The 20,418-nt window shown below is 49.1% G+C and overlaps 8 protein-coding genes across 8 annotated transcripts; 5 read left to right on the top strand and 3 right to left on the bottom strand.

The window, feature by feature from the left end:
• Nucleotides 1-249: 249 nt before the first annotated feature.
• PEX2_056050 (Major facilitator superfamily domain, general substrate transporter) lies at nt 250-1,922 on the top strand (the record flags this gene model as incomplete). Its single annotated transcript, XM_016742879.1, has 2 exons — nt 250-448; nt 754-1,922. 2 exons carry the CDS (start codon nt 250-252, stop codon nt 1,920-1,922), a joined length of 1,368 nt encoding a protein of 455 aa, XP_016593408.1.
• Nucleotides 1,923-2,073: 151 nt separating this feature from the next.
• Nucleotides 2,074-2,973, bottom strand: PEX2_056040 (uncharacterized protein; the record flags this gene model as incomplete). Its single annotated transcript, XM_016742878.1, has 2 exons — nt 2,074-2,794; nt 2,846-2,973. The coding sequence occupies 2 exons, from the start codon at nt 2,971-2,973 to the stop codon at nt 2,074-2,076; spliced, it is 849 nt and encodes a 282-aa protein (XP_016593407.1).
• Nucleotides 2,974-3,299: 326 nt separating this feature from the next.
• PEX2_056030 (Aldehyde dehydrogenase, C-terminal) lies at nt 3,300-5,204 on the top strand (the record flags this gene model as incomplete). The annotated part of the gene is made up of 4 exons (XM_016742877.1): nt 3,300-3,440; nt 3,491-3,963; nt 4,020-4,969; nt 5,029-5,204. 4 exons carry the CDS (start codon nt 3,300-3,302, stop codon nt 5,202-5,204), a joined length of 1,740 nt encoding a protein of 579 aa, XP_016593406.1.
• Nucleotides 5,205-5,941: 737 nt separating this feature from the next.
• PEX2_056020 (NAD(P)/FAD-dependent oxidoreductase) lies at nt 5,942-7,322 on the top strand (the record flags this gene model as incomplete). The annotated part of the gene is made up of 2 exons (XM_016742876.1): nt 5,942-6,151; nt 6,225-7,322. 2 exons carry the CDS (start codon nt 5,942-5,944, stop codon nt 7,320-7,322), a joined length of 1,308 nt encoding a protein of 435 aa, XP_016593405.1.
• Nucleotides 7,323-7,489: 167 nt separating this feature from the next.
• Nucleotides 7,490-9,980, bottom strand: PEX2_056010 (uncharacterized protein; the record flags this gene model as incomplete). Its single annotated transcript, XM_016742875.1, has 9 exons — nt 7,490-7,983; nt 8,038-8,221; nt 8,282-8,454; nt 8,505-8,775; nt 8,830-9,368; nt 9,415-9,570; nt 9,618-9,712; nt 9,764-9,886; nt 9,940-9,980. The coding sequence occupies 9 exons, from the start codon at nt 9,978-9,980 to the stop codon at nt 7,490-7,492; spliced, it is 2,076 nt and encodes a 691-aa protein (XP_016593404.1).
• A 777-nt stretch (nt 9,981-10,757) lies between these two features.
• On the bottom strand, nt 10,758-12,224 carry PEX2_056000 (uncharacterized protein; the record flags this gene model as incomplete). The annotated part of the gene is made up of 1 exon (XM_016742874.1): nt 10,758-12,224. One exon carries the CDS (start codon nt 12,222-12,224, stop codon nt 10,758-10,760), a length of 1,467 nt encoding a protein of 488 aa, XP_016593403.1.
• Nucleotides 12,225-12,500: 276 nt separating this feature from the next.
• On the top strand, nt 12,501-14,993 carry PEX2_055990 (GTPase-activating protein GYP6; the record flags this gene model as incomplete). The annotated part of the gene is made up of 6 exons (XM_016742873.1): nt 12,501-12,523; nt 12,574-12,691; nt 12,745-12,903; nt 12,984-13,501; nt 13,564-13,706; nt 13,765-14,993. 6 exons carry the CDS (start codon nt 12,501-12,503, stop codon nt 14,991-14,993), a joined length of 2,190 nt encoding a protein of 729 aa, XP_016593402.1.
• A 1,743-nt stretch (nt 14,994-16,736) lies between these two features.
• Nucleotides 16,737-19,924, top strand: PEX2_055980 (serine/threonine-protein kinase; the record flags this gene model as incomplete). The annotated part of the gene is made up of 2 exons (XM_016742872.1): nt 16,737-19,596; nt 19,656-19,924. The coding sequence occupies 2 exons, from the start codon at nt 16,737-16,739 to the stop codon at nt 19,922-19,924; spliced, it is 3,129 nt and encodes a 1,042-aa protein (XP_016593401.1).
• Nucleotides 19,925-20,418: the final 494 nt, after the last annotated feature.

Here is a 20,418-nt window from a genome sequence, read left to right as displayed (position 1 = left end):
CGGTGAACCTCCGAAGCTTGGTAAGCTTGTCTTTGTCCGGGGGATACCTAGCCCTAGCCCTAGGTACTCTGTACTCTCCTTCAATCTGGGGCCCCTCGCTTTAGGAGTAGTAAGTGGGGGTGTCACACCGGGGTAACTCTGGAGGGATTTTAACATGTTCTTCCCCTTGGAAGCGTGCGAGCTGAAGTTTTTTGAACTCCCACAAAAAACCATTCAACACCCGTAGTAGAAGCCTATAGAGTGAACGCTATGGCCCCCGCTAAACTCAGAGGCAAGCCATTGAGCCTTGTCATCGGTCTCATTGGCGCTGTCGGATTCATATTACAGGGTTACGATCAGGCAGTTGCCAATGGGCTGTTGACACTGGGTTCTTTCATCGCCGTCTTCCCTCAAATCGATACTGTGAATACCACCGGTAGTGAGAAATCTCACAACTCTACAATTCAAGGTATTTACTCCAATAACTCAGTTGCTAGAAGTTGACGAGAAATGTTGACCATTACAAGGCACAACGGTCGCTATCTATGAAGTCGGATGTGCAATAGGTGCAGGTTCTTGCGCCTTTTTGGGTGACAGACTTGGTCGTCGCAAGACCATCTTTCTTGCCGGTTGCATAGCCATAGTTGGTATAGCTATCCAAGCAAGTCCCTTCTCACTCGGTCAGCTTATCGCTGGCAGAGTCATTACTGGTAAAGCCCCAACCTATCATCGAACAAGTTACATTAAGCTAACCAGTAATTCGTTATTGAATAGGTCTCGGTGTCGGTGGCTTCACCGCTACAATCCCAATGTACGTCTCCGAGTCATCTGGAGCAGAAGCCCGAGGACGAATGGTGCTGCTGGAGGGATGGTTTGCAATCGGCGGTGTTGCTTTCGCAACATGGTTAGAATTCGGACTCTACTATGTCAGCGACAACTCTGTCAGTTGGCGTTTCCCTATTGCATTCCAGGGCCTCTTTGCCATCATTGTTGTGGGATGCATCATGCTCCTACCCGAGTCACCTCGCTGGCTTGCACGCGTCGGCCGCCTCGAGGAGGCAGCTGAAGTGCTGGCCCGCTTGGAAGATGTGTCTGTCAACTCCGAGCATGTCCTACAAGAGCTGGAAATTATCCGACAGTCACTTGTGATTGATGACAACACCGAATCGGCTGGTTCTTCTTCGCCATTTGCTCTCACAAAGAATCGTCACCTGCAACGTACAGTTATCGCTGTTGGTGTGAATATTCTGGCGCAGATGACCGGTGTCAACATCATCACTTTCTATTCTGATACTATCTTCGAGTCCGACCTGGGTTACTCAGGTACAATGTCACGAATCATCACCGGATGTCTGCAAATCTGGCAATTTTTGGCTGCAGGCGTGGCTGTTCTACTCATTGATCGTATCGGACGTCGTCCATTGCTCATTGCTGCCGCTGTCGGTATGACCGTTGCCCAGGCCTGTCTGGCTGGACTGTCAAGCGACCTTGGAAACAAATCCGCAGCTGGCGCATCACTCTTGTTCTACTTTGTAGCGCTTTTCTGCTTCCCCGTTGGACTTTTCATTGTCCCATTTATGTACGCCGCGGAGATCGCACCGCTGCGCACTCGTGCGAAGGTTACTGCCATGTCGGCTGCAGCAAACTGGCTCTTCAACTTCGTGTTGGCAGAGGTGAGCCCGGTCGGGTTCGCTACTATCAAATGGCGGTATTACATTGTTTATACATGCATTAGTGCATTTGCCTGTGTCTGCTTTTACTTGTTCTGCCCTGAGACAAAGGGCCGTACATTGGAGGAGATTGATGATATCTTTGTTCAGTCGAAGTCTGTCTTCGATACTGTTCGAATCGCACAGGAGATGCCTTACCAGACGGAGATTCTAGCGCACGTTACTGATACCGAGAAGGGTGGGCTGGAGGACACACAAGTGGAGAATGCTTGAAAATTATGTGAAGAAGCTTGAAATTATGTGATGTTTATCAGTCTTGTTAGATGGAAGCTTATGATATATGATAGATTTATGTCTTTACCTAGTTACGTCGACAGCCATTTTTACGCGTATGAATAAATAGTTAGACAAGAAATTGATTTATTTAACTCGAGACTTTGGCATGAAAAGCAGATCGCAACTCCATATTCGTCAAGCACCCAATTCCAAACGCAGGGATAATACGGACACAACGCAAAAAGGTCGACGAGGGAAGATATTGCTGCGAATACTTCACCCTTTCCAGGAAAGGCATAGTATATTGTCGTGTATACATATCCAACGCCAACAAATGCAGCGGAGTAGCAACCAGCTGAGTCAGGACGGGCACGGTCAACTGTGTGATGATCGGCTTTGCATGAGGATGATCCGCCAAGCCATCGGGGATGACACCCGACAACCACGGGGCCAACGTAAATGATCCAAAGATAGTGACACCGTCTCGCACGAGGAAGATAGCAGCTGCAGTTCGTGCCAATGACTTATTTTGGAGGGGTAAAGAGATTGGACTGTTTTTCAATGTCTTGGCATCGGGACCCTTGCCGGTACCGTATTCCTGCGCAAATCGGATGTCCTTCCATAGCGCTAGCGGCACGTTAGCCATCATAGTCGTGGCAAATGTGATCGTCCCCGCGGCTGTTATCTCAAGCTTGCGACTGATTGTGTCGGTCATATTTGCCACGGAATAGGTTGCCGCGTAGAGGGCCCAGACGATACCAAACGGTCGCTGGAAGACAAACAGACCCGGCTGGCGGAGCGCCCCGAGCGCATGCCGACGAAGTCCGCGGAGAATGGGTTGCTTGAAGGCGGCTTGCTCGACAAGCGCTCTAAAAGCCTGTTAGCGCGGAATAATCGCGCTTGGAAGCGTCGAGACGAACCTATCAATAATTGCTACCGCGGGTGTCACTAGGGACGCTGAGGCCGCGGCCGCGGCGAGATCGCCGGCCAGCTGTCCTAGTTCAGGGTTGCCCCAGCGAGCTTCAGTTGATTGCACTTCTTGTTGCATAATGATAATCTGAAGTACATAGTTCCGAGTCTCATGCTTATCTACTTTGAAAAGATGGATAGGAGTACACTACCTAATCTAGTCCTGATACGAGTACCGGATGGCCTCCCGATGGTGCAGATTTCGAGTGGTAGCTACGCGTTTAGTTTAATTTTGCCCGTCAGAGCTCAAGCTCGCCGCAATCATCATGTGGGGTAAACGGGGAAGCCTCCGATACCTCTAGGAGGGGTCGTTGATCGTTGACGTTTAAAGCAGTGTGTTCGTCGTCTCAAACTGATTTCTCAAGTTCACATTGCCATCAACTTGACTCAGACTTACTATTCATAATGTCTACTACACTCATGAGACTTCGCTCGGCACGGCCTACTGGCTCTCGCCTGCGCCCCGTTCCTGCAGGCCTTTCTATTCAGACTCGTGCTAAGACTACATTGCCATTCCGCCTCCCCGATGCCCGGAACGAACCAAACGTGAGTGTTACAGAAATATTCAAGCCAACTAGATGCTAATTATACTATAGCCTCTATACAAGAAAGGCTCCCCGGAGCGCGCCAAGCTCGAAGAAGCATTGGCTAAGCTCCGCTCTCAGCTGCCCGTGCGCAGTGAGCTCTTCTTTGATGGAAAATTACAGGCGAGCTCCAAGTCTTGGGATCAACCATTGCCCGCCGAACATGCCACTACCTTCACAAACTACCCCCTTGCCACCGATGAGCAGACCCGATCAGCCATTGACCTAGCCCTGGAGGCAAAGCAAAGCTGGCAAGATACCCCATTTGTTGACCGAGCTTCGATCTTCCTCAAGGCTGCTGAGCTGCTGTGCACCAAGTACCGATATGAAATTATTGCTGCTACCATGCTTGGACAAGGAAAGAACATCTGGCAGGGAGAGATTGATGCTGCGGCTGAATTGGCGGATTTCTTCCGCCTGAACTGCAACTGGGCGGCTGAAATTTTGGAGAAGCAGCCCACTCGTGGCAGTGATGGCATGTGGAGGTTAGTCTATATTGAAGTGCTGAGCTATTACGGAATCACTTGCTAACTACTCACAGTCGTATTGACTACCGTCCCCTCGAGGGCTTCGTTTACGCTGTCTCCCCATTTAACTTCACAGCCATCGGTGGAAACTTGATCTGCGGACCTGCACTGATGGGCAACGTCGTTCTGTGGAAGCCTTCAGCCTCTAACGTCTACGCCAGCTCTTTGCTCTACAAGATTCTTTTGGAAGCCGGTCTTCCTCCCAATGTGATCCAATTTGTGACCGGTGACCCCGAGGCCATTACCGAGACTGTTCTCTCACATCGCGACTTTGCCGGCTTGAACTTTATCGGCTCTTCCGATGTCTTCCGCTCTCTGTATGGCAAGATTGGCCAGGGTGTTGCCGCCAAAAAATACCGCGAGTTCCCTCGCTTCGTTGCCGAGACCAGCGGAAAGAACTTCCACCTCGTTCATCCCTCGGCCGATATCACCAGTGCAGTCAACCACACCATTCGCGGCTCATTCGAGTACCAGGGTCAGAAATGCTCCGCCACATCCCGTCTCTACCTGCCTGAGTCTCGTGCCGAGGAGTTCCTTACCAAGTTGAAGGCTGGAATTAAGGAGATCACCATTGGAAACCCCGACAAGGATCTGGAGGCTTTCATGGGCCCCGTCATCCACCGTGGATCATTCGAGAAGATCAAGTCCGTCATCGATGCTAGCAATAAGGACCCCTCGCTCAAACTGATTGCCGGTGGTACTTATGATGAATCTGTTGGATACTACGTGCACCCTACTGTGTACCAGGCCGAATCACCAGACCACCGTCTCTTCAACGAGGAGATCTTCGGTCCCGTGCTTGCCGTGCACGTCTACAAGGATGCTGACTGGGCTTCTACTTTGAAGTCTGTTGATCAGAATGGAGGTGGATTTGCCTTGACTGGTGCTGTCTTTGCCAAGGATCGCGTTGCTATCCGCCAGGCTGAAGATGCGCTCCGGTACTCTGCCGGTAACTTCTACATCAGTAAGTCTCACAGTGTCTATGTGTATTTTTGCTATATCTAACCGGTTTTCTTTCTACAGACTGCAAGACAACCGCTGCCCTTATCGGCCAGCAGTCTTTCGGTGGTGCTCGTGCTAGCGGAACCAATGACAAGGCTGGTAGCTCCGACCCCCTTCGCCGTTTTGTTAGCCCCCGATTGATTAAGGAGGAGTTCTTCGATCAGGAGGCTGGGTTCACTTACCCCAGCAACCACTAATGTTGGAACATAAAATGATTGTTTTATAGATTTTACGCTAGCATATATGTACTTTCGCAATTCAAGCATACTGTCATCTATTTCAATTGAGTGCACTTCAAAGATTATTAGCAACACGGGTAGTTGATCTCGTATGCGGCCTCTGTTCTTAACGACGTGAGATTCCAATAATCTCATGTATCTGGCTAAAGATGATATTATGGATGTTATGAGATAACACTCCAATGTCTTTTTAGGTGAATATCTCCTTTCTAGATATCTTTTCTTCTCGGTGTTATAGCTAAGATGATAATGAACAATGGTACGGTGTAGACATGCTACCCTTATAACTCTACAATAATATTTAGACCTTACTATACATATAACTAAGGATCCTACGTATATTTTGTTCTACTAATAAAATTACTCGTAAAATGCCACTATTCTCAAGGAGTCAATCATTCGACTACCCCTCACTGTATCATATGACATTTCAGCTATCATGTCCACTTATGACCTCTTACGTAGCTCCATTCCCTTATCAAGAATATCCAAGATATCAAAAATATCAAAAAAGCCGATTTGGGCACATCGGGAACCCTCCCGATGGTCGATGGTCCACTTCTCCGCAGCCCCCGCACTAGTCCTCGAAATCGGAATTGACGCCGTTAACTCATGGTGCTATAGTGAGCTGTGTAACTATAGATATAGAACTATTAGTCCATCTGGTAGAAGTCTCTCATCGCATCTCATCTAAGATGGGTATCTCCAAGTCTGACCCGATCATCATTGTCGGCGGCGGAGCCTTCGGGCTCTCCAGCGCTCTTCATCTGACTCGCTCGGGCTTTACGAACATTTCTGTCTTCGAGAGAGATGAACACATTCCTCCACGTTATTCGGCCGCAAATGACTTGAATAAGATTGTGCGCGCGGAATACGAGGATCCATTCTACACCGATTTGACAATTGTAAGTCAACCTCTTCAATGCAAGTATAGTAATTGAGTTCATTACTGACCGGTGTCTTTTTATTATTATTTAGAAAGCCATCGCCGCATGGAAGACACCTCTATTCGCACCCTATTTCCACCAGACTGGATTCCTCCACTGTGTGTCTGGCGAAGCACCCCAGAAAGCCGTCGATACCCTCAACAGATTCCGGGCTTCGGCAAATGCAAGCGATCAAATCAAGCCACATGTTATCCCCCTCAATGGTGTAGACGACATTAGGCAAGCCTGCTGGCAGCTCGATGGCCCATTACCCGGGTGGAATGGATACTTCAACCGCTTCGACGGGTATGCCCACTCCGGGAATGCTCTGGCAGGAGTATACCGCGCCGCGCAGGCAGCCGGCGTGCGCTTCTACCTCGGAGCACACGGTGCAGTCGACGAAATTGTCTACGTCAGCACACTGCACGGCAAGAAGAGCTCCGGGATCCGAACAAAGGATGGGAAATTCCATCCATCTTCGTTGGTGATCGTCGCAGCGGGCGGTGCGGTTGGCCGTCTTGTCCCGGAACTCGGGAAGAAGGTCGTGGCCAAGTCGTGGTCTGTGGCGCATGTTCTTCTTACCGATGAAGAGACTTCTGCGCTGCGTGGTATTCCTGTCACTTATGCTCGTGATCTGGGATTCCTCTTTGAGCCTGATCCCAAGACTAATCTGTTGAAGATTTGTCCTATGGGAGGAGGTTATATCAATACGGATCCTAAGACTGGGGTTTCTCATGCGCCGGGGACTTTGGAGGAAAGTGCGTTTGTGCCGGAGCATGATGAGAGGCAGATGAGGAAGTTGCTGGCGCAGACGCTTCCGGCGTTGGCGAATCGTCCGTTGGTCAAGAAGTCGCTGTGTTGGTTTGCCGATACTGATGACTCGGATTTCATTATTGATTTTGTTCCTGAGACGTCGTCGTCGGTTGTCTTGTTGTCTGGTGATTCTGGGCATGGGTTCAAGATGTTCCCTATCTTTGGATCGTGGGTTTCGGATTTCCTCCAGGCTGGTCAACAGAGTGAGGCACGGTGGAAATGGAAGCACACAGACCCCAATGAGGGGAAGGGAAATTGGGGCGGTGATGTGAGCTGGCGTCTTGGAGAGTCGAAGGAGCTCTCTGAGATTCGGCCTGCGGTATTGTCTAAGCTTTAGATTATTTGAATATTAGAAGAGTACATGTGTTCATTTTGGCATTTTCAGATTCACAACAAACGTATAATTAACCATTCAAGTCATATACTAGTTTATATCTACTTTAGAACGGACACGGATATCGGTGGAAACAATTTTGCAATTCGTCAATTCATCACACATTCAATTTACCATATACTATGTTCAATCATTGCATTTGACACCCACTCAGTATCATAACTCTCAATCGAGTCGGCAACAGCCATAATCTCAGCCGAAGTCAGCATCGCACTAAAATCACACTCCACATCAAAATCAGGATCCGGCCTCAGAAGCGCATCATCATATCGAACAGACTGAGGTATAGCACCAGGGGCCGGTGTTTCAGAAGGAGAAGTTGAGTCAGGAAGAACATCAGTCTGCGGGAAGAAATCAGACACTGGTAAGCGTCGAGGTCGATCACCAGAAATACATCCTATTAATGTTTCATGTAGCTGCTGGAGCTCGGATCGCCGGAATTTAGCAACTTGGTTTCCGTCTCTGATCATTTCGTCGAAGACGGCATAGGCTTTTTCCAGCCAGTTGGGGTGGCTTTCTAGCACACGTGGGTCGATGACTGGGCCCATCAGGAGGATGATTGTGGATACGAAGACTGATTCTAGATCAAAGGGGAGGAAGGTTTCTAGATTTTGAATGTTAGTTGAGGCGGCCTATTTGAAATGAAAGTTTGTTTTACCTAAGAGGCCTTGACTCTGTAAACTGGAGAGAATGCTGATGATGTGCTGGGCGGATTCAAGACACATTTGCATCAGGCTTCGGACGTTTCGGGAGGCATTGAGGGATTCCACGCAGCTTTCTGGGGATTCGAAGCGGATTTTGAGAAAGCAGAATAGGAGAGGTCGGGTAGCCAGGATGATACACTGAATATCGTGTAAGTGGTCAGCGGGTGCCTCTCTTTTCACAACGAATAAGACACGTACCTGGTGATATTGAAGATGTAAATAGGCTGATATTCGAGAAACTCCGCTGCCTGGATCCAAATGTAGCGGGAATGACTCGCGAAGCTCATCGGCAAGCCCTGCGATGTTGGCCAATGCTGATTTGGTGCTAACCAGAAATGTCCGGTTGATGCGCCCATTGGCAACGTATATTGCTGTTTATTTTGTTAGAGGTGACCACCAACGGGGACTCAGGGAATCTTACTGCTGTTCACTTCGGCAATGATCTGAGACAACTTGATGTGCATACCTAATGACATCGTTTCCGATGGATCTGCAAAGGTGGGGAGCTGCGTTTTCACATATCGATCATTGATCGACTGAGGCAGACCCATCAACGATGTCATTTCTCGGTCCAGAATATAAATCGTCCACCAGATTTTGCCGCATCTTTGGACCATGTCATGTCCTAAATCTTCAGCTGGCATACTAGTGTGCATTCCTTGTGCCATGGCTATGCGCATGGCTTGGCCAATCTAGAATATTGGTCAGTCGGGGTTTCAAATGAGATAGCTCTTTAGAAATCTTACATAGTTATGTGCCGATGTTCGAAAGTCAACACACTGGTAGTATAAGGCGATACAACAAAGGATTTCTGTTCCGAGCATAGGATCCCGGTATAGCGCAGTCGGGTCAGGTAAAAGCTTCAAAGCTTTGACAAAATAGCACACCCCTGGTGGCCTTTTACCTTGAGCCTTGGGCTGAACGAATCCTTTCCCAAAAGCCAGGATGAGAAGAAAATGGATGTACCACAAGCTATTTGTCATGGATTTCCCATCTCCCGAGTAAAACTGCTGCAAGGAGCTCATGAACTCATCTTCATCGAAAAGATGATACAACTGCCCGCATCGGAATTGCACGGCGTTGATTAGGTACATCGTGTGGTCACGAGTCGGAACAACTGGAACATCTGGGCCCGGAGTTGTTCGTAACCCGTCCCATCCCAGTTCATAGGTCGATTCATCAAATAACAAAGTTTCTGTGGGTAATGGATTCTGATAGAGTTGCTGATGTGCTAAGCTGAGAACTCGCCGAGTGAAGGACCAGTTGGATGACGTTCCAAGATAAACTGTAGGCGTTAGAGTTGTGCATTCTAAGGAACCAGCGTAACCTACATGTGCGGCCATTCGGTGCAGACATAAAAGCAGGAGGACCGGATGATAATGGGTTGGCTAGCCCAGAGTCTAGATCCTCGAGGTCCTGGGGTTCATCATGATCATCCGGAGTAATAGTCCTCTCCAAAGGAGGTACATCTTCGCGATATTTAGGATCTGCAATAGGTTGGTACGTAATCACCTAAGCAGAAAGCTAGACACACCGATTTGAGGATCAAAATTCGAGCTGAAAGGGCTCACTTGGCCCTTCTCGCTCTGCTCTATACGCGCAATCTTCTGCTGCAGTTCCAGAATGTAGCTGTGATGAATGTGAGTTATCGATTCCTCTCAAGACTCCAATTGACTTTACCCTCTTGTTACCAGGATCTTCTGATCACGATCGTTGAATATGCAGCTAAGTTTCCGCTTGCTGCACCCGTCGCATGGTTGCGACCCGGAACATTTGATCTTTTGTCTTCGGCATCGCACACAACTAAATTGTTAGTGTACATCTCCATCTGGATACTAATTTAAGACCTCACTCACGCATTTGACGACCGTTTTGTGACTCTTCCATTGCCCGCCATCTGTGTTGAGATATGTTGGAAATCTGTCAGGCCCAAAATGCGGGGGGGAAGTTCCCCATGAGGCCCGTGAGGGCCGTGAGGGGGATCTCTCGTTATCAGAAGGCGAGAGACGAATCAGACAGTTTTGTAGAGATGTGGATACAAAATCTTATCTCCAGGGCTGTTCTAAGAAGATAGAGGAGAGAAGAGAGATAAGTGTGTCGTCGGGTTCCCTCCCGATGATTCAAATAATTGGAGGACAAAAAAAGAAACTGTAGCTCTGCGTACAACATAGTTCTAGAGGAGTTTGAGAAATTCAGTCGCTATGCGGTTATACTTTAGAATACTACTTATTTTATTTATCATATAGAGATGAATATAACCAAGTGAATTTAAAAACTATTTGGGTATATTAAAAATGTACAGACTCTAACCGAGTTATGCAACCGATTATGACTATTTCTTTCAATATTATGCATTGTGAGCCTTAATCCTCGAAACCAGACAGGCTGTTATTCAGACCCCTTCTCCACTCACTTAAATTATTGAGGACTTTTGTAGTAATGGTATTCTATCTCTTATGCAATCTCTCTTATGCAATCTCCCGGTAACAATGTATGAGTGCTTCACGGCGTTAAGTAGCGGCTAGGAACGATGTGCTTAGGTACTTCTATTACTATGTAGCCCCCTAGCAAAATGAAGTCACTAATGTTTTCCACTAATCTCACCAGTCTACTCAGTGAGTAAAAAGCGGAAAAGCCATCTCGGGCGGCCTGAAATCCGGTGTATAGGTAGATTTCAACGCTGCCCAAGCAGATTTCGATTCGTCTCCCAAAATTGCCTGCATGCTGTGTGGCCCCAATGCTCAGTCCACCACTCGCCGAAGCTATCTTGAACACTTTGTTCGTCCACTCGCAACACCCGCTCATCTCTCTTAAGCGAACAGAGTGCGCATGGATGGGAGGCCTTTAGCGCGCCCTGGTCCGCCCGTGCCGTAATAACCTTGAGTGCACTAGGATCTTGGACCGTAGGGATCGGCCGCTGGCCTGCAGCTTGTAGAATAGCATTGAAAATCACCGCCCGTTCACGCCAAGTAGTAAGCACATCAACGGCGTCTTGTTCTTCTTTGATGGTCTCTTGCTTGTTCACGCTATTAAGTTTCATACCACCGGCTTTGCCGGAACGGGCAGGGCCGATTCGCATGCTTTGACTAAGAATTGTATCACGTTTCCACCGGAGACTTCGCCCTGCAATTACGCGAGCGGCCGATTGAAGTACATTGTGAATATTTAAGGCTGTTGTAGAAACGATGTTTGGGGATGATGACTGTGGGGCCGAGGATCGTAGCTGGGATTTTGCGAGCGTAGCCTCCTTCTGAAGAATCTCAAACACATCTAAAAACAACTCAAGAAGGACTGATGGCGGTGGGATATTTGTCGGGCGGACGGTGGCTGTGGGGGCTGTCGTCCCAGAAACAGAGCTACTAGGAGCTGGGCTAGGGACCGTCGGGGGCGAGGTGGGTTTAGATTTGGGCACAGGCTTCACACTGGGCCCATCTGAAAAGTCACCCCAGTCGTCGAAGGCATCGTCGTCCCAGGCTGATGCAGGCGGCCTATTGGATTTGACAGGACGTTTTGTAGGAGGTTTTGTTTTCTTCTCGGAGACCTTGGGGGGAGGTTGGCTAGCAGGTGCATCAGCGAAATCGCCCCAGTCACCAAACGAATCATCATCCCATGTCGTCTGGTCTTGGTTATTACTAGGTTCGAGGTGTTGGTTCTTTTTAGCAATCTCCGATGGATGTTTCACAACTGGTGCGGAGTCTTGCATTGAGAGTGAATCTAGCAAGTCAATTGTCCTAGAAACCCCTGGAGCATCTTGGGGAGGCTCTGGTTTTGACAACGTAGCTGTCATTGATGGCCGAAGAGATGTTGACTGTGCAAGTTGAGTGTTTGAATCAGGGCCCTCGAATTCACCCCAGTCATCATCGTCTTCATCACTTGCTGGTGCGTCAAATGCTGCATCGAAAAATAAATCGCCATGTGGATTCAAGGGAATATCAAATTCCTGATGACTAGGGCCTTGCCACGGAGCTCCCGGAGTTGGATTGGGATGTGTGTTGTGCTGTACATTTCCTGATGACCCGAAGAAATCGATGTTCTCGTCGACATCGAAGAATGAATTTTTCTGGTATTGCGATGGCTGCTGTCCGGACTTATTGTCTGGAGTAGGCGCCTGACCAAACTCTGCTAGCAGATCTGCGGACATTTTGAATGTCCACGGGTGTCATGAAGCTGTGAGAGGTGACATAAAGTGTAGCGATACAGCGATAAAGCAAGTTTCTGCAGGGGCATCGACACAAGATCGAATATGCCGATCCCAGCCGCAATATCGTTTTAAATGCGCAAACTTCCCAATCCGAACTCAACCGGAGTATGCGGTGGGATGTCGCAATGGCCGAGTAGTGCGAGATAAGGCACGGGCGGTCTACTATCGACCCGCATCCCCCTCATCTTCCTAGGCTCCCTCCGTCATCCCCCAGCAATGAGAACCATTGAGGAGACTAGGTACTTCCCCCAAATTATCCGCAAATTTTTATTTGTACTGACTGTTACAGAAAGAGATGGGACATCCTGTTCTCCGACAACGACACACCTTCCGACCTCCGAGCGGCGTTACAATCCGAGCAAGGAGGAAACCTGTGCAATGACGGACTGAGGTCCGTTTGCTGGAAGGTTCTGTAGGCTTGACAACGTAGTATGGAGATATATGCTCATTCTTCATACAGTCATTTCTACTCTTCGACGGCTTGGATAAATCTGAATGGGCGCCTAAGCTTGACGAATCACGGGATGCTTATCGTGCGCTGCGAGATCATTTCTTGAAATACATTGAACATCCGGATGATTTAGAGTCGACTGTTGATCCGCTGGCGGATGATGAGCAGGTATGTGAATCACCCTCTCGCTGTCCTTCACCCAACCTGAAGAATCCTCCTATCTAACTGATTCCTGTTGGAATAACCAGTCCCCTTGGCAAACACTCCGACACGACGAGACGCTGCGTACTGAAATCCTCCAAGATGTCGATCGATGCTTGCAGGAAAATTACTTTTTCCAAGAGCCCGACACGAAATCCAAGTTGACTGATATTCTGTTCGTCTACTCGAAGCTCAATCCAGATGTCGGTTATAGACAAGGAATGCATGAATTACTCGCGCCTATTCTCTGGGCAGTAGATCGAGACTCGGTGAAGGTACACCCCGGAGGACTTGATGCGAACAAGGACAAAAGTGAGGGTTTGATGCTAAAGCTTCTTGATGCACAATTTGTGGAACATGATTCATTTACGCTGTTTCTCTCTGTCATGCAGACGGCCCGGATATACTATGAACACGGCGAGACACGGTCGGCAAATGGCCAGATGGATGTCATTCCGATAGTTGATCGGTGTCATTATCTCCATAAGGAAGCTTTGGCAGTTATTGATCATGAGCTTGCTGAGCACCTGGAAGCTGTGGATGTATTGCCGCAAATTTTCCTAACGTAAGCTGCACATGTGCTTTTTGACACCCATCCATCTTATTCTGTACTAACCCACTGAAAAGCCGCTGGATGCGCCTTCTGTTTGGGCGAGAATTTCCATTTGACGATGTCCTGATGATGTGGGATCTACTGTTTGCTCATGGACTACGGTCTGAACTTGTTGATTTCACGTGCATTGCAATGCTGCTTAGAATCCGTTGGCAATGTTAGTCGACCTGTTCAATTCCACATTATATCTTATCTTACTGACATGCATCATCTAGTGCTCACGGCCGACTATACAACCGCCTTAACATTATTACTTCGCTACCCTTCGCCCCAACCACATACACCTCAGGCTTTTGTGCATGATGCACTCTATTTGGAACAAAACCCTACTGCTGATCGAGGCAGTTTCATCATATCGAAATATTCAGGGAGACCGCCTGACTCCAAACTCCGCAGCCATCCTGGTACACGGCCCACGAGGAGGGCCTTCCTTTGGGAGGACTTCAGGAAACGCAGTGAAAGCAACTCCCCCGTTGGATTACCAAACCGAAATAGTCCCAAAAGTCTCGAATCTCTTTTCCAGGATGTGTCCCAGGGAATACAACGCCGGACAGAGACCTGGGGTGTGGCCAAAGCTGTTCGAGGCGCCGTGACAGAAGCCAGAAAAAATATGCAGACAATGCATTTTGAACCAAATATGCGTCCTGGCTTTTCGAGGCCTGTTTCCGCAGCATCGGCCCCGGACATACAATCCAAAGCGCCCATGGCGGCTACAACGGCCTCGGTCAGACTGGAAACGAAGATCCATTTACTCGAGGAGAGGAATCAGGCTTTATCAAAAATTTTGCGCGAGGCACTGAAGGATCTTGGTTCGCAGCTGGCAAATATCAAGGACCTCGGTTCTGATACGAGCAACGCAGTCAAGCAGGCTCTGGTCAAAGTTGAGAGTGTCCAGGTCTGCCTCGAAAACTCTTCCATACCAGTAGATCCCCCTCTTGAACCCCGTGTAGACAGTGAGTTGAACCAACCGGACAAGTTACAAGAGACAGTCACCTCGACCGTGGGCAAAGCAGAAGGCAACATTGTGGCGAACGAGGATCAATCCCGAACAATAAATCCCGCCAAAGCGGATACGACCGGGCCGAAAGCCGCGAGTGGAACCAATTCTATCAGCTTAGACACGGCAAGTCGGATGAACAGCGTCAGGAAGACGGAGAGTGCACGAGCGATACCTTCCCGATCAACTGTGCGACCTTCTATGACGGATTCGGGATTCTCATGGATGCTTGGCGGTGGCCGGAACCTGTCGGGCTTTGTTAGCTCGACATCGCCGCCGCCCGAACAGACTCGACATCTAGACCAAAGTCGAGGGAAGCCCAAACCCAATGTCTTGTTTGGATTGAGCGGAGATGACAATCTAGGGACGGATTCTGAGCATGGTGAATTAGCGCTGGACAGTCTTCGGGGCTCTCGGGACCCTCTATCAGGGACCGGCCCACCATGATATCTCCCGATTTGGTCAATGTCACTGCTTGCGTATGCACTGGAGATTCTTCCTCCGGGTCGAAGCTAGTCCCACTTCTTATCTCCTGGTAGGCTGCATTATTATCATTTCCTGTACAAGAATTGGCTGCAGACACCCACGCGTAAAAAAGGACACATCTATTTGACTAATTTTCCATTCCATTTTCTGCCTTAATTTACCATGTGAACCAGGCTTCCAACTTTTCAGAAAGTAAGCAACTCAATGGAGTCAAATCCCACATGAGGCGCTCGGATCTATTTGAGAAGCCACTTTACATCATTTCGAGATTTTTGGGACATAACTTGGCCCTGACTTGCTGCATTGGCGGAGCGGGGTAATAATCTTCAAGTATTCGAGTGGTAGCTTGATATTTGGTTCTCTTTAGGATATCATATCTTTGTGTATCTTGTATAGATCTGATTCTACGAGTCTTCAACGGTAAGTTTCTCCGCCACATGGGATAGAAACATGTCGATCAGCCGAGCTAAACAAAACAAATCATCTGTTCAAGGGAGGATGGTTATTTTGTTTTGTTTTTTTGAAGAAAATCCGACTGTTCGGATATTTGCCAACATATATAAATAATACACACATAGGATTATATAAAGTAAACAGATATAAAATACAAAACCTAAAGCAATTACATCACGGAGGGGACCCAGTTCCCTTTTTCCTCGCAGGCATTTTCCTCTCCCCACTCCCTCTCTTCCCCGCTGCTGTTTTTCTTTTTCTCCCCCCTTGAATCCCTTTACCTCGAATTCACCTGCTTGTTCTTCACTTTCTGCGTGCCCGGCCGCGACGCCACATATGCCGCCTGAGACCCTACGAGGCAGCTGCCCGCCCAACCACCGTCCCAGTTGCGAATGACCGTACCCATACATGTCGCATACCTTGCATACATTCACGAGTGCTCGCCTCGATTGAGCCTCGTACTTTTCTTTGTTTACCATCTGACCATCTGAATTCGAAATAACAACAAAAACTCCAAAAAGAGGGACAAGAGAAAGAGAAGAGAGACCTCGGGGATGGGGTCGGCTTACAACCATGGTGGTAAGTCATGCGCACATGCTTTTTTATGTTGATCATTTAGTCTTGGGTTCACATTTCATGGGCCTTGGTGAAGTAGTGGAGGTGAGGTGAAAAAAAAAGAACAGGTTATCGTGCTACTCAAATTGAGCTTACGACTCATTGAGCATCCGGAAGAGAAAGGAGCAACCAGGGCGCGAATTGATTTTCTTCTAAGTGATCAAGTGGCCACGGTCATCGGCTAGCACATGTTCAGAGATGCATCTGACCGCGGAGATCAACCGTCTGATCATTCGAAAGCGTCACATTTTCTTGGAAGGCCCATGGAATGGAAACTTCGAGACGCGCCGATTAAGTTGATAATAAGCTAGGGGAATCGCGCTGATCAAAACTTAGGCGAGCCGAGTCCTCTTTCGTCGCCGTTAGGATCCCTCTCTGAGTCGCCCGAATCCGAGTCCGGACTACACAACCTTTCTTTACAGACAGATCAGTTCCGGGGCTCGGCGGGCAGTGTTTCTTCGGGATATGACCCTCTTTCCAGGTCGGCGACAATACTATTTTGGCTTTTTAGCGCAAAGCTAACACTTCTTGTGTTTCAACAGATCTCCGTTGTTCGAGAACGACCATGGAATCGGTCCATCTGGGCTGGATCGAATACGCCAAAACCAACCCTCGCGAGTACTGACCCTTCCAAACATGTCTTCCTCGTCGCTCTCGCTAGCTCCCATGAATGGCCAGCGCCCAGCTCCCTCTCCCCGCTCCCGCTCTTCTTCTCGAGCTCTCACCAGTCACTTGTCGAGCCGAAGTTTCACAGATCTAGAAGACCTACACCGGTTTCCACTGGAGTCGCTACACTCCTTTTCTTTTGCCCAACAGTCCGAGGAATTTCTCCACAGCCGTCAAAACATTCTCAAGAGGTCTATTGATTTCATGCGCGACCGGATGGGATGGGCCGCAAGCAATGCCGCGATCGCCAACGCACAAGCAAACGCCAGTGGGGACACGGAGATGCAAGGTATGATGGACCTTTTGGCCCGAGCAAATATGCTCGATCCCCATGAAAACCAAATTCACGGCCGTGGACCCATGACAGGACCCGCAGAGATTAATAGCGACAATATCTTTGAGAAGGCCTTCTCGGAAAGGGATTTCTCTCCGGCCAGCACCCGAGACGGAGTCCAGGATTCTATCCCGTCGGGGTCACATCCCTCTGAAGGCTCCCAATTGTTGAGCCCGGTGCCCAGCGATCGGATCTCCAACCAAAGGAGGGACCTGGTCTCTGCACCTACATCCAGGCGCGTAAGCTTAAAACGTACATACACGGACCTACGCTCTGTCTCTGTCAGGAGCAAGCTGATGGAAACTCTAGCACAACCATACACCTCTTCCGCGGATCCTTTCGCCTCGGTTAGCTCGACTGCTGGATTGGGATTCCAGATCCCCGCCCTCCACGCCCATAGCAGCAAATGGACCCCAGCTTCCCAGGCCGTGTTCAGGACCGAAGCCCAGGAACCATGGACCATTCTGGCCGCTAATGATCTGTCATGTCTCATCTTTGGTGTTCTTCAGTCCGAAGTTCGCCGTCTGAGCATTCTAGAGGTCGTACAGAAGGAGCACCAGGAGTGGCTCAAGGTCAAGCTTCGAGATCCCAGCACCGATGCCGCTGCCCGCATGCCACTTCAACCCGAAAGGGCTAACATCTCCGCCGTCAATCCCAAGTTCCGAGGCCTCGGGAATGGAGTAACAGCGCAACTTCTCAGCAAACCATCCTCACGAGAAAAATCTCGGAGAGCGCAGACTGATGACGGATATGGCTCTAGCACAAGAAACGCCCGAAACAACAACCACCCGGCGAATAAGTCACGCGGAGTCTTGCTTTGCGGCGATGTGGTCCCGATTCAGAAGCGCAACGGGTCACGGGGCTCCGCTAGCGTCTGGGTAATGGAAAAGCGTGGTGGCCTGATATGGGTTGTGGAGGAGATAACAGAGAATATTGCTTCCATCCAGTGCGACGACTCATGGAACGTTGTGGGCTCCAAAGGTGACGTTGAAAAGATCTGGGGCCCGTCGGTCGTTCAGAACGGCCAGTCGATCACCGACCTTTTACCCTGTCTCCCATCGGAATCTCTTGAGACATCCCTCGAGAAGGGATTAGCTAAAATCGTGGAGCTGAAGCACTTTGCCGCCCGCACCGCTGCTGGTGTTTGTATTCCTGTCGCTGTTGGCAAGGGAGAAGGAGATCGCACTCTCCAAGTCTCCAGCTTTCCTCATGTCGCAGGCATGATGGTGCTCTCGTCCTTGACATTGAACGTGATCAGCTCCAACTCTGTGTTCTCTTCGGTCCTATTCGGCCAAGAAAGACCAGAGGGACTCCACATCACTGAGCTTGTACCCGATTTCGATGAAATTCTAGATGTTTTGACCGAGGAGGACAATGTGCCACTGGTTGATGGCATTGTCATACCCGAACACAGCTTCCGACGGGCACGGACACTTTCTATTCTCCGCGACGGAAAAGCAAATGCCGCCTCTGTGTTTACAGAGCCAAGTGGCTTGCTTGCCAAGCATCGAGATGGCTCGACCATTGTCGTGGACATTCAACTGCGTGTGGTTAAGAGCGGTACCTTCTTCTCCAAAGAGAAGACAGAGAAAAGCAGCGACCGGAGTAGCGACTCTGATGACAGTGACGATACCATTGCAGTCACAGAGTTGGTCTATGCCTTGTGGATAACCTACTCCAGACAGCTCCACGCTACTGGACATGCTGCTGGCCTCTCGCCATCATCTGTACCAAGTTCTAAACCTACCTCGCCCACACACGACCCTGGCCCGTCAGACGCCGGTGCTGATACCCAGACTGCGGAAAATCGCAAGACTTCTGTGGAGATCAAAACCCCGACATCAACCCTCAGTCAACAACTCAGTGAGGCTGCATCTGAGCCTCTTACCGCCCGTCCTGCGCAGCCCGTTCCTCAGGTTTCGGCTGCCAATGCGAAGAACGACCCTCCGGCGAAACGAACAATCAACGACTACGTGATTCTCGAGGAGATGGGACAAGGAGCCTACGGTCAAGTCAAACTGGCACGTTCAAAGAAGCCGCCTCTCAAGAAGATGGTGCTGAAATTTGTCACGAAGAAGCGGATCCTGGTGGATACGTGGACTCGTGATCGGCGCCTCGGTACTGTCCCACTGGAGATCCATGTCCTGGACTTCCTGCGGCGGGATGGACTCAAGCACCCTAACATTGTGGAGATGGAAGGCTTCTTCGAAGATGATATCAATTACTACATTGAAATGACTCCTCACGGACTCCCGGGAATGGACCTGTTCGATTATATCGAACTCAAGGCCAACATGGATGAGTCGGAGTGCCGAAACATTTTCAAACAGGTTGCGAGCGCCATCAATCATTTACACACCAAAGCACTGGTTGTACATCGTGACATCAAAGATGAGAATGTGGTTCTTGATGGAGAGGGACGGATCAAGTTGATCGACTTTGGGAGTGCGGCCTACATCAAAAACGGGCCCTTTGATGTCTTTGTGGGAACGATTGGTAAGTTTCCATTGTCTCTTTGATTGATTGGGGGTTAAGATGCTGATTACATGTACTAGATTATGCCGCGCCCGAAGTCTTACAGGGCAGGTCGTATCGAGGCAAGGAGCAGGACATCTGGGCTCTGGGGATTCTCCTTTATACAATTGTCTACAAAGAGAACCCGTTCTACAACGTCGATGAGATCCTCGATCACCCACTCCGAATTCCCTTCCTTCCTTTCTCGGAAGATTGCATTGACCTCATCCGCACGATGCTCGATCGTGACGTTGATAACCGACTCACAGTTACTGAAGTGCTTGAACACCCTTGGATGGTGGGGGCTTAATTCAAATCCTTTCTAATACCACTCTTCCTTCTCCCTCCGCCTTTTACTTATTGAAAAAACAAAAATAACGCGATACCCCACAAAGTTGATTACGTTTTGATGATGGATGCAAAATTTTCCGGGGAACTGGGTATCATTTCGGGGCCGGTGTGGAGCGAGTGTCTGTTTCTTCTAACTTCCCTAGGACCACGTTGATGGGTGATGATTATGAACATCAACGTATGATTTGTCTTATTTTTTTATCTGGGGTTTATTTTATCAAGCTTTTTTTCGTCCCCTTTTACATGGCATTTGATTTTGCGATACCTTTGCATATCTCTTTATGTGACCTAGAGACCCGTGACCTAGAGACCCAAGAGGGCAGACATTATATACATACAACGTACTCCGTATCCGTACGGAGTACGGCTTTGAGTGAATTGCGGGGGAATATTTAGCGTACATATGTATGTGGTCTTTGTACTCCGTAGTCCTTGGCAAACCCAGTCTAGTCT

Source organism: Penicillium expansum (assembly GCF_000769745.1).
Source record: "Penicillium expansum strain MD-8 chromosome Unknown contig187, whole genome shotgun sequence".
NCBI lineage: Eukaryota > Fungi > Ascomycota > Eurotiomycetes > Eurotiales > Aspergillaceae > Penicillium > Penicillium expansum.
The sequence above is the reverse complement of the archived record's forward strand: the minus strand, read 5'-3'. Positions and strand labels throughout refer to the sequence as shown.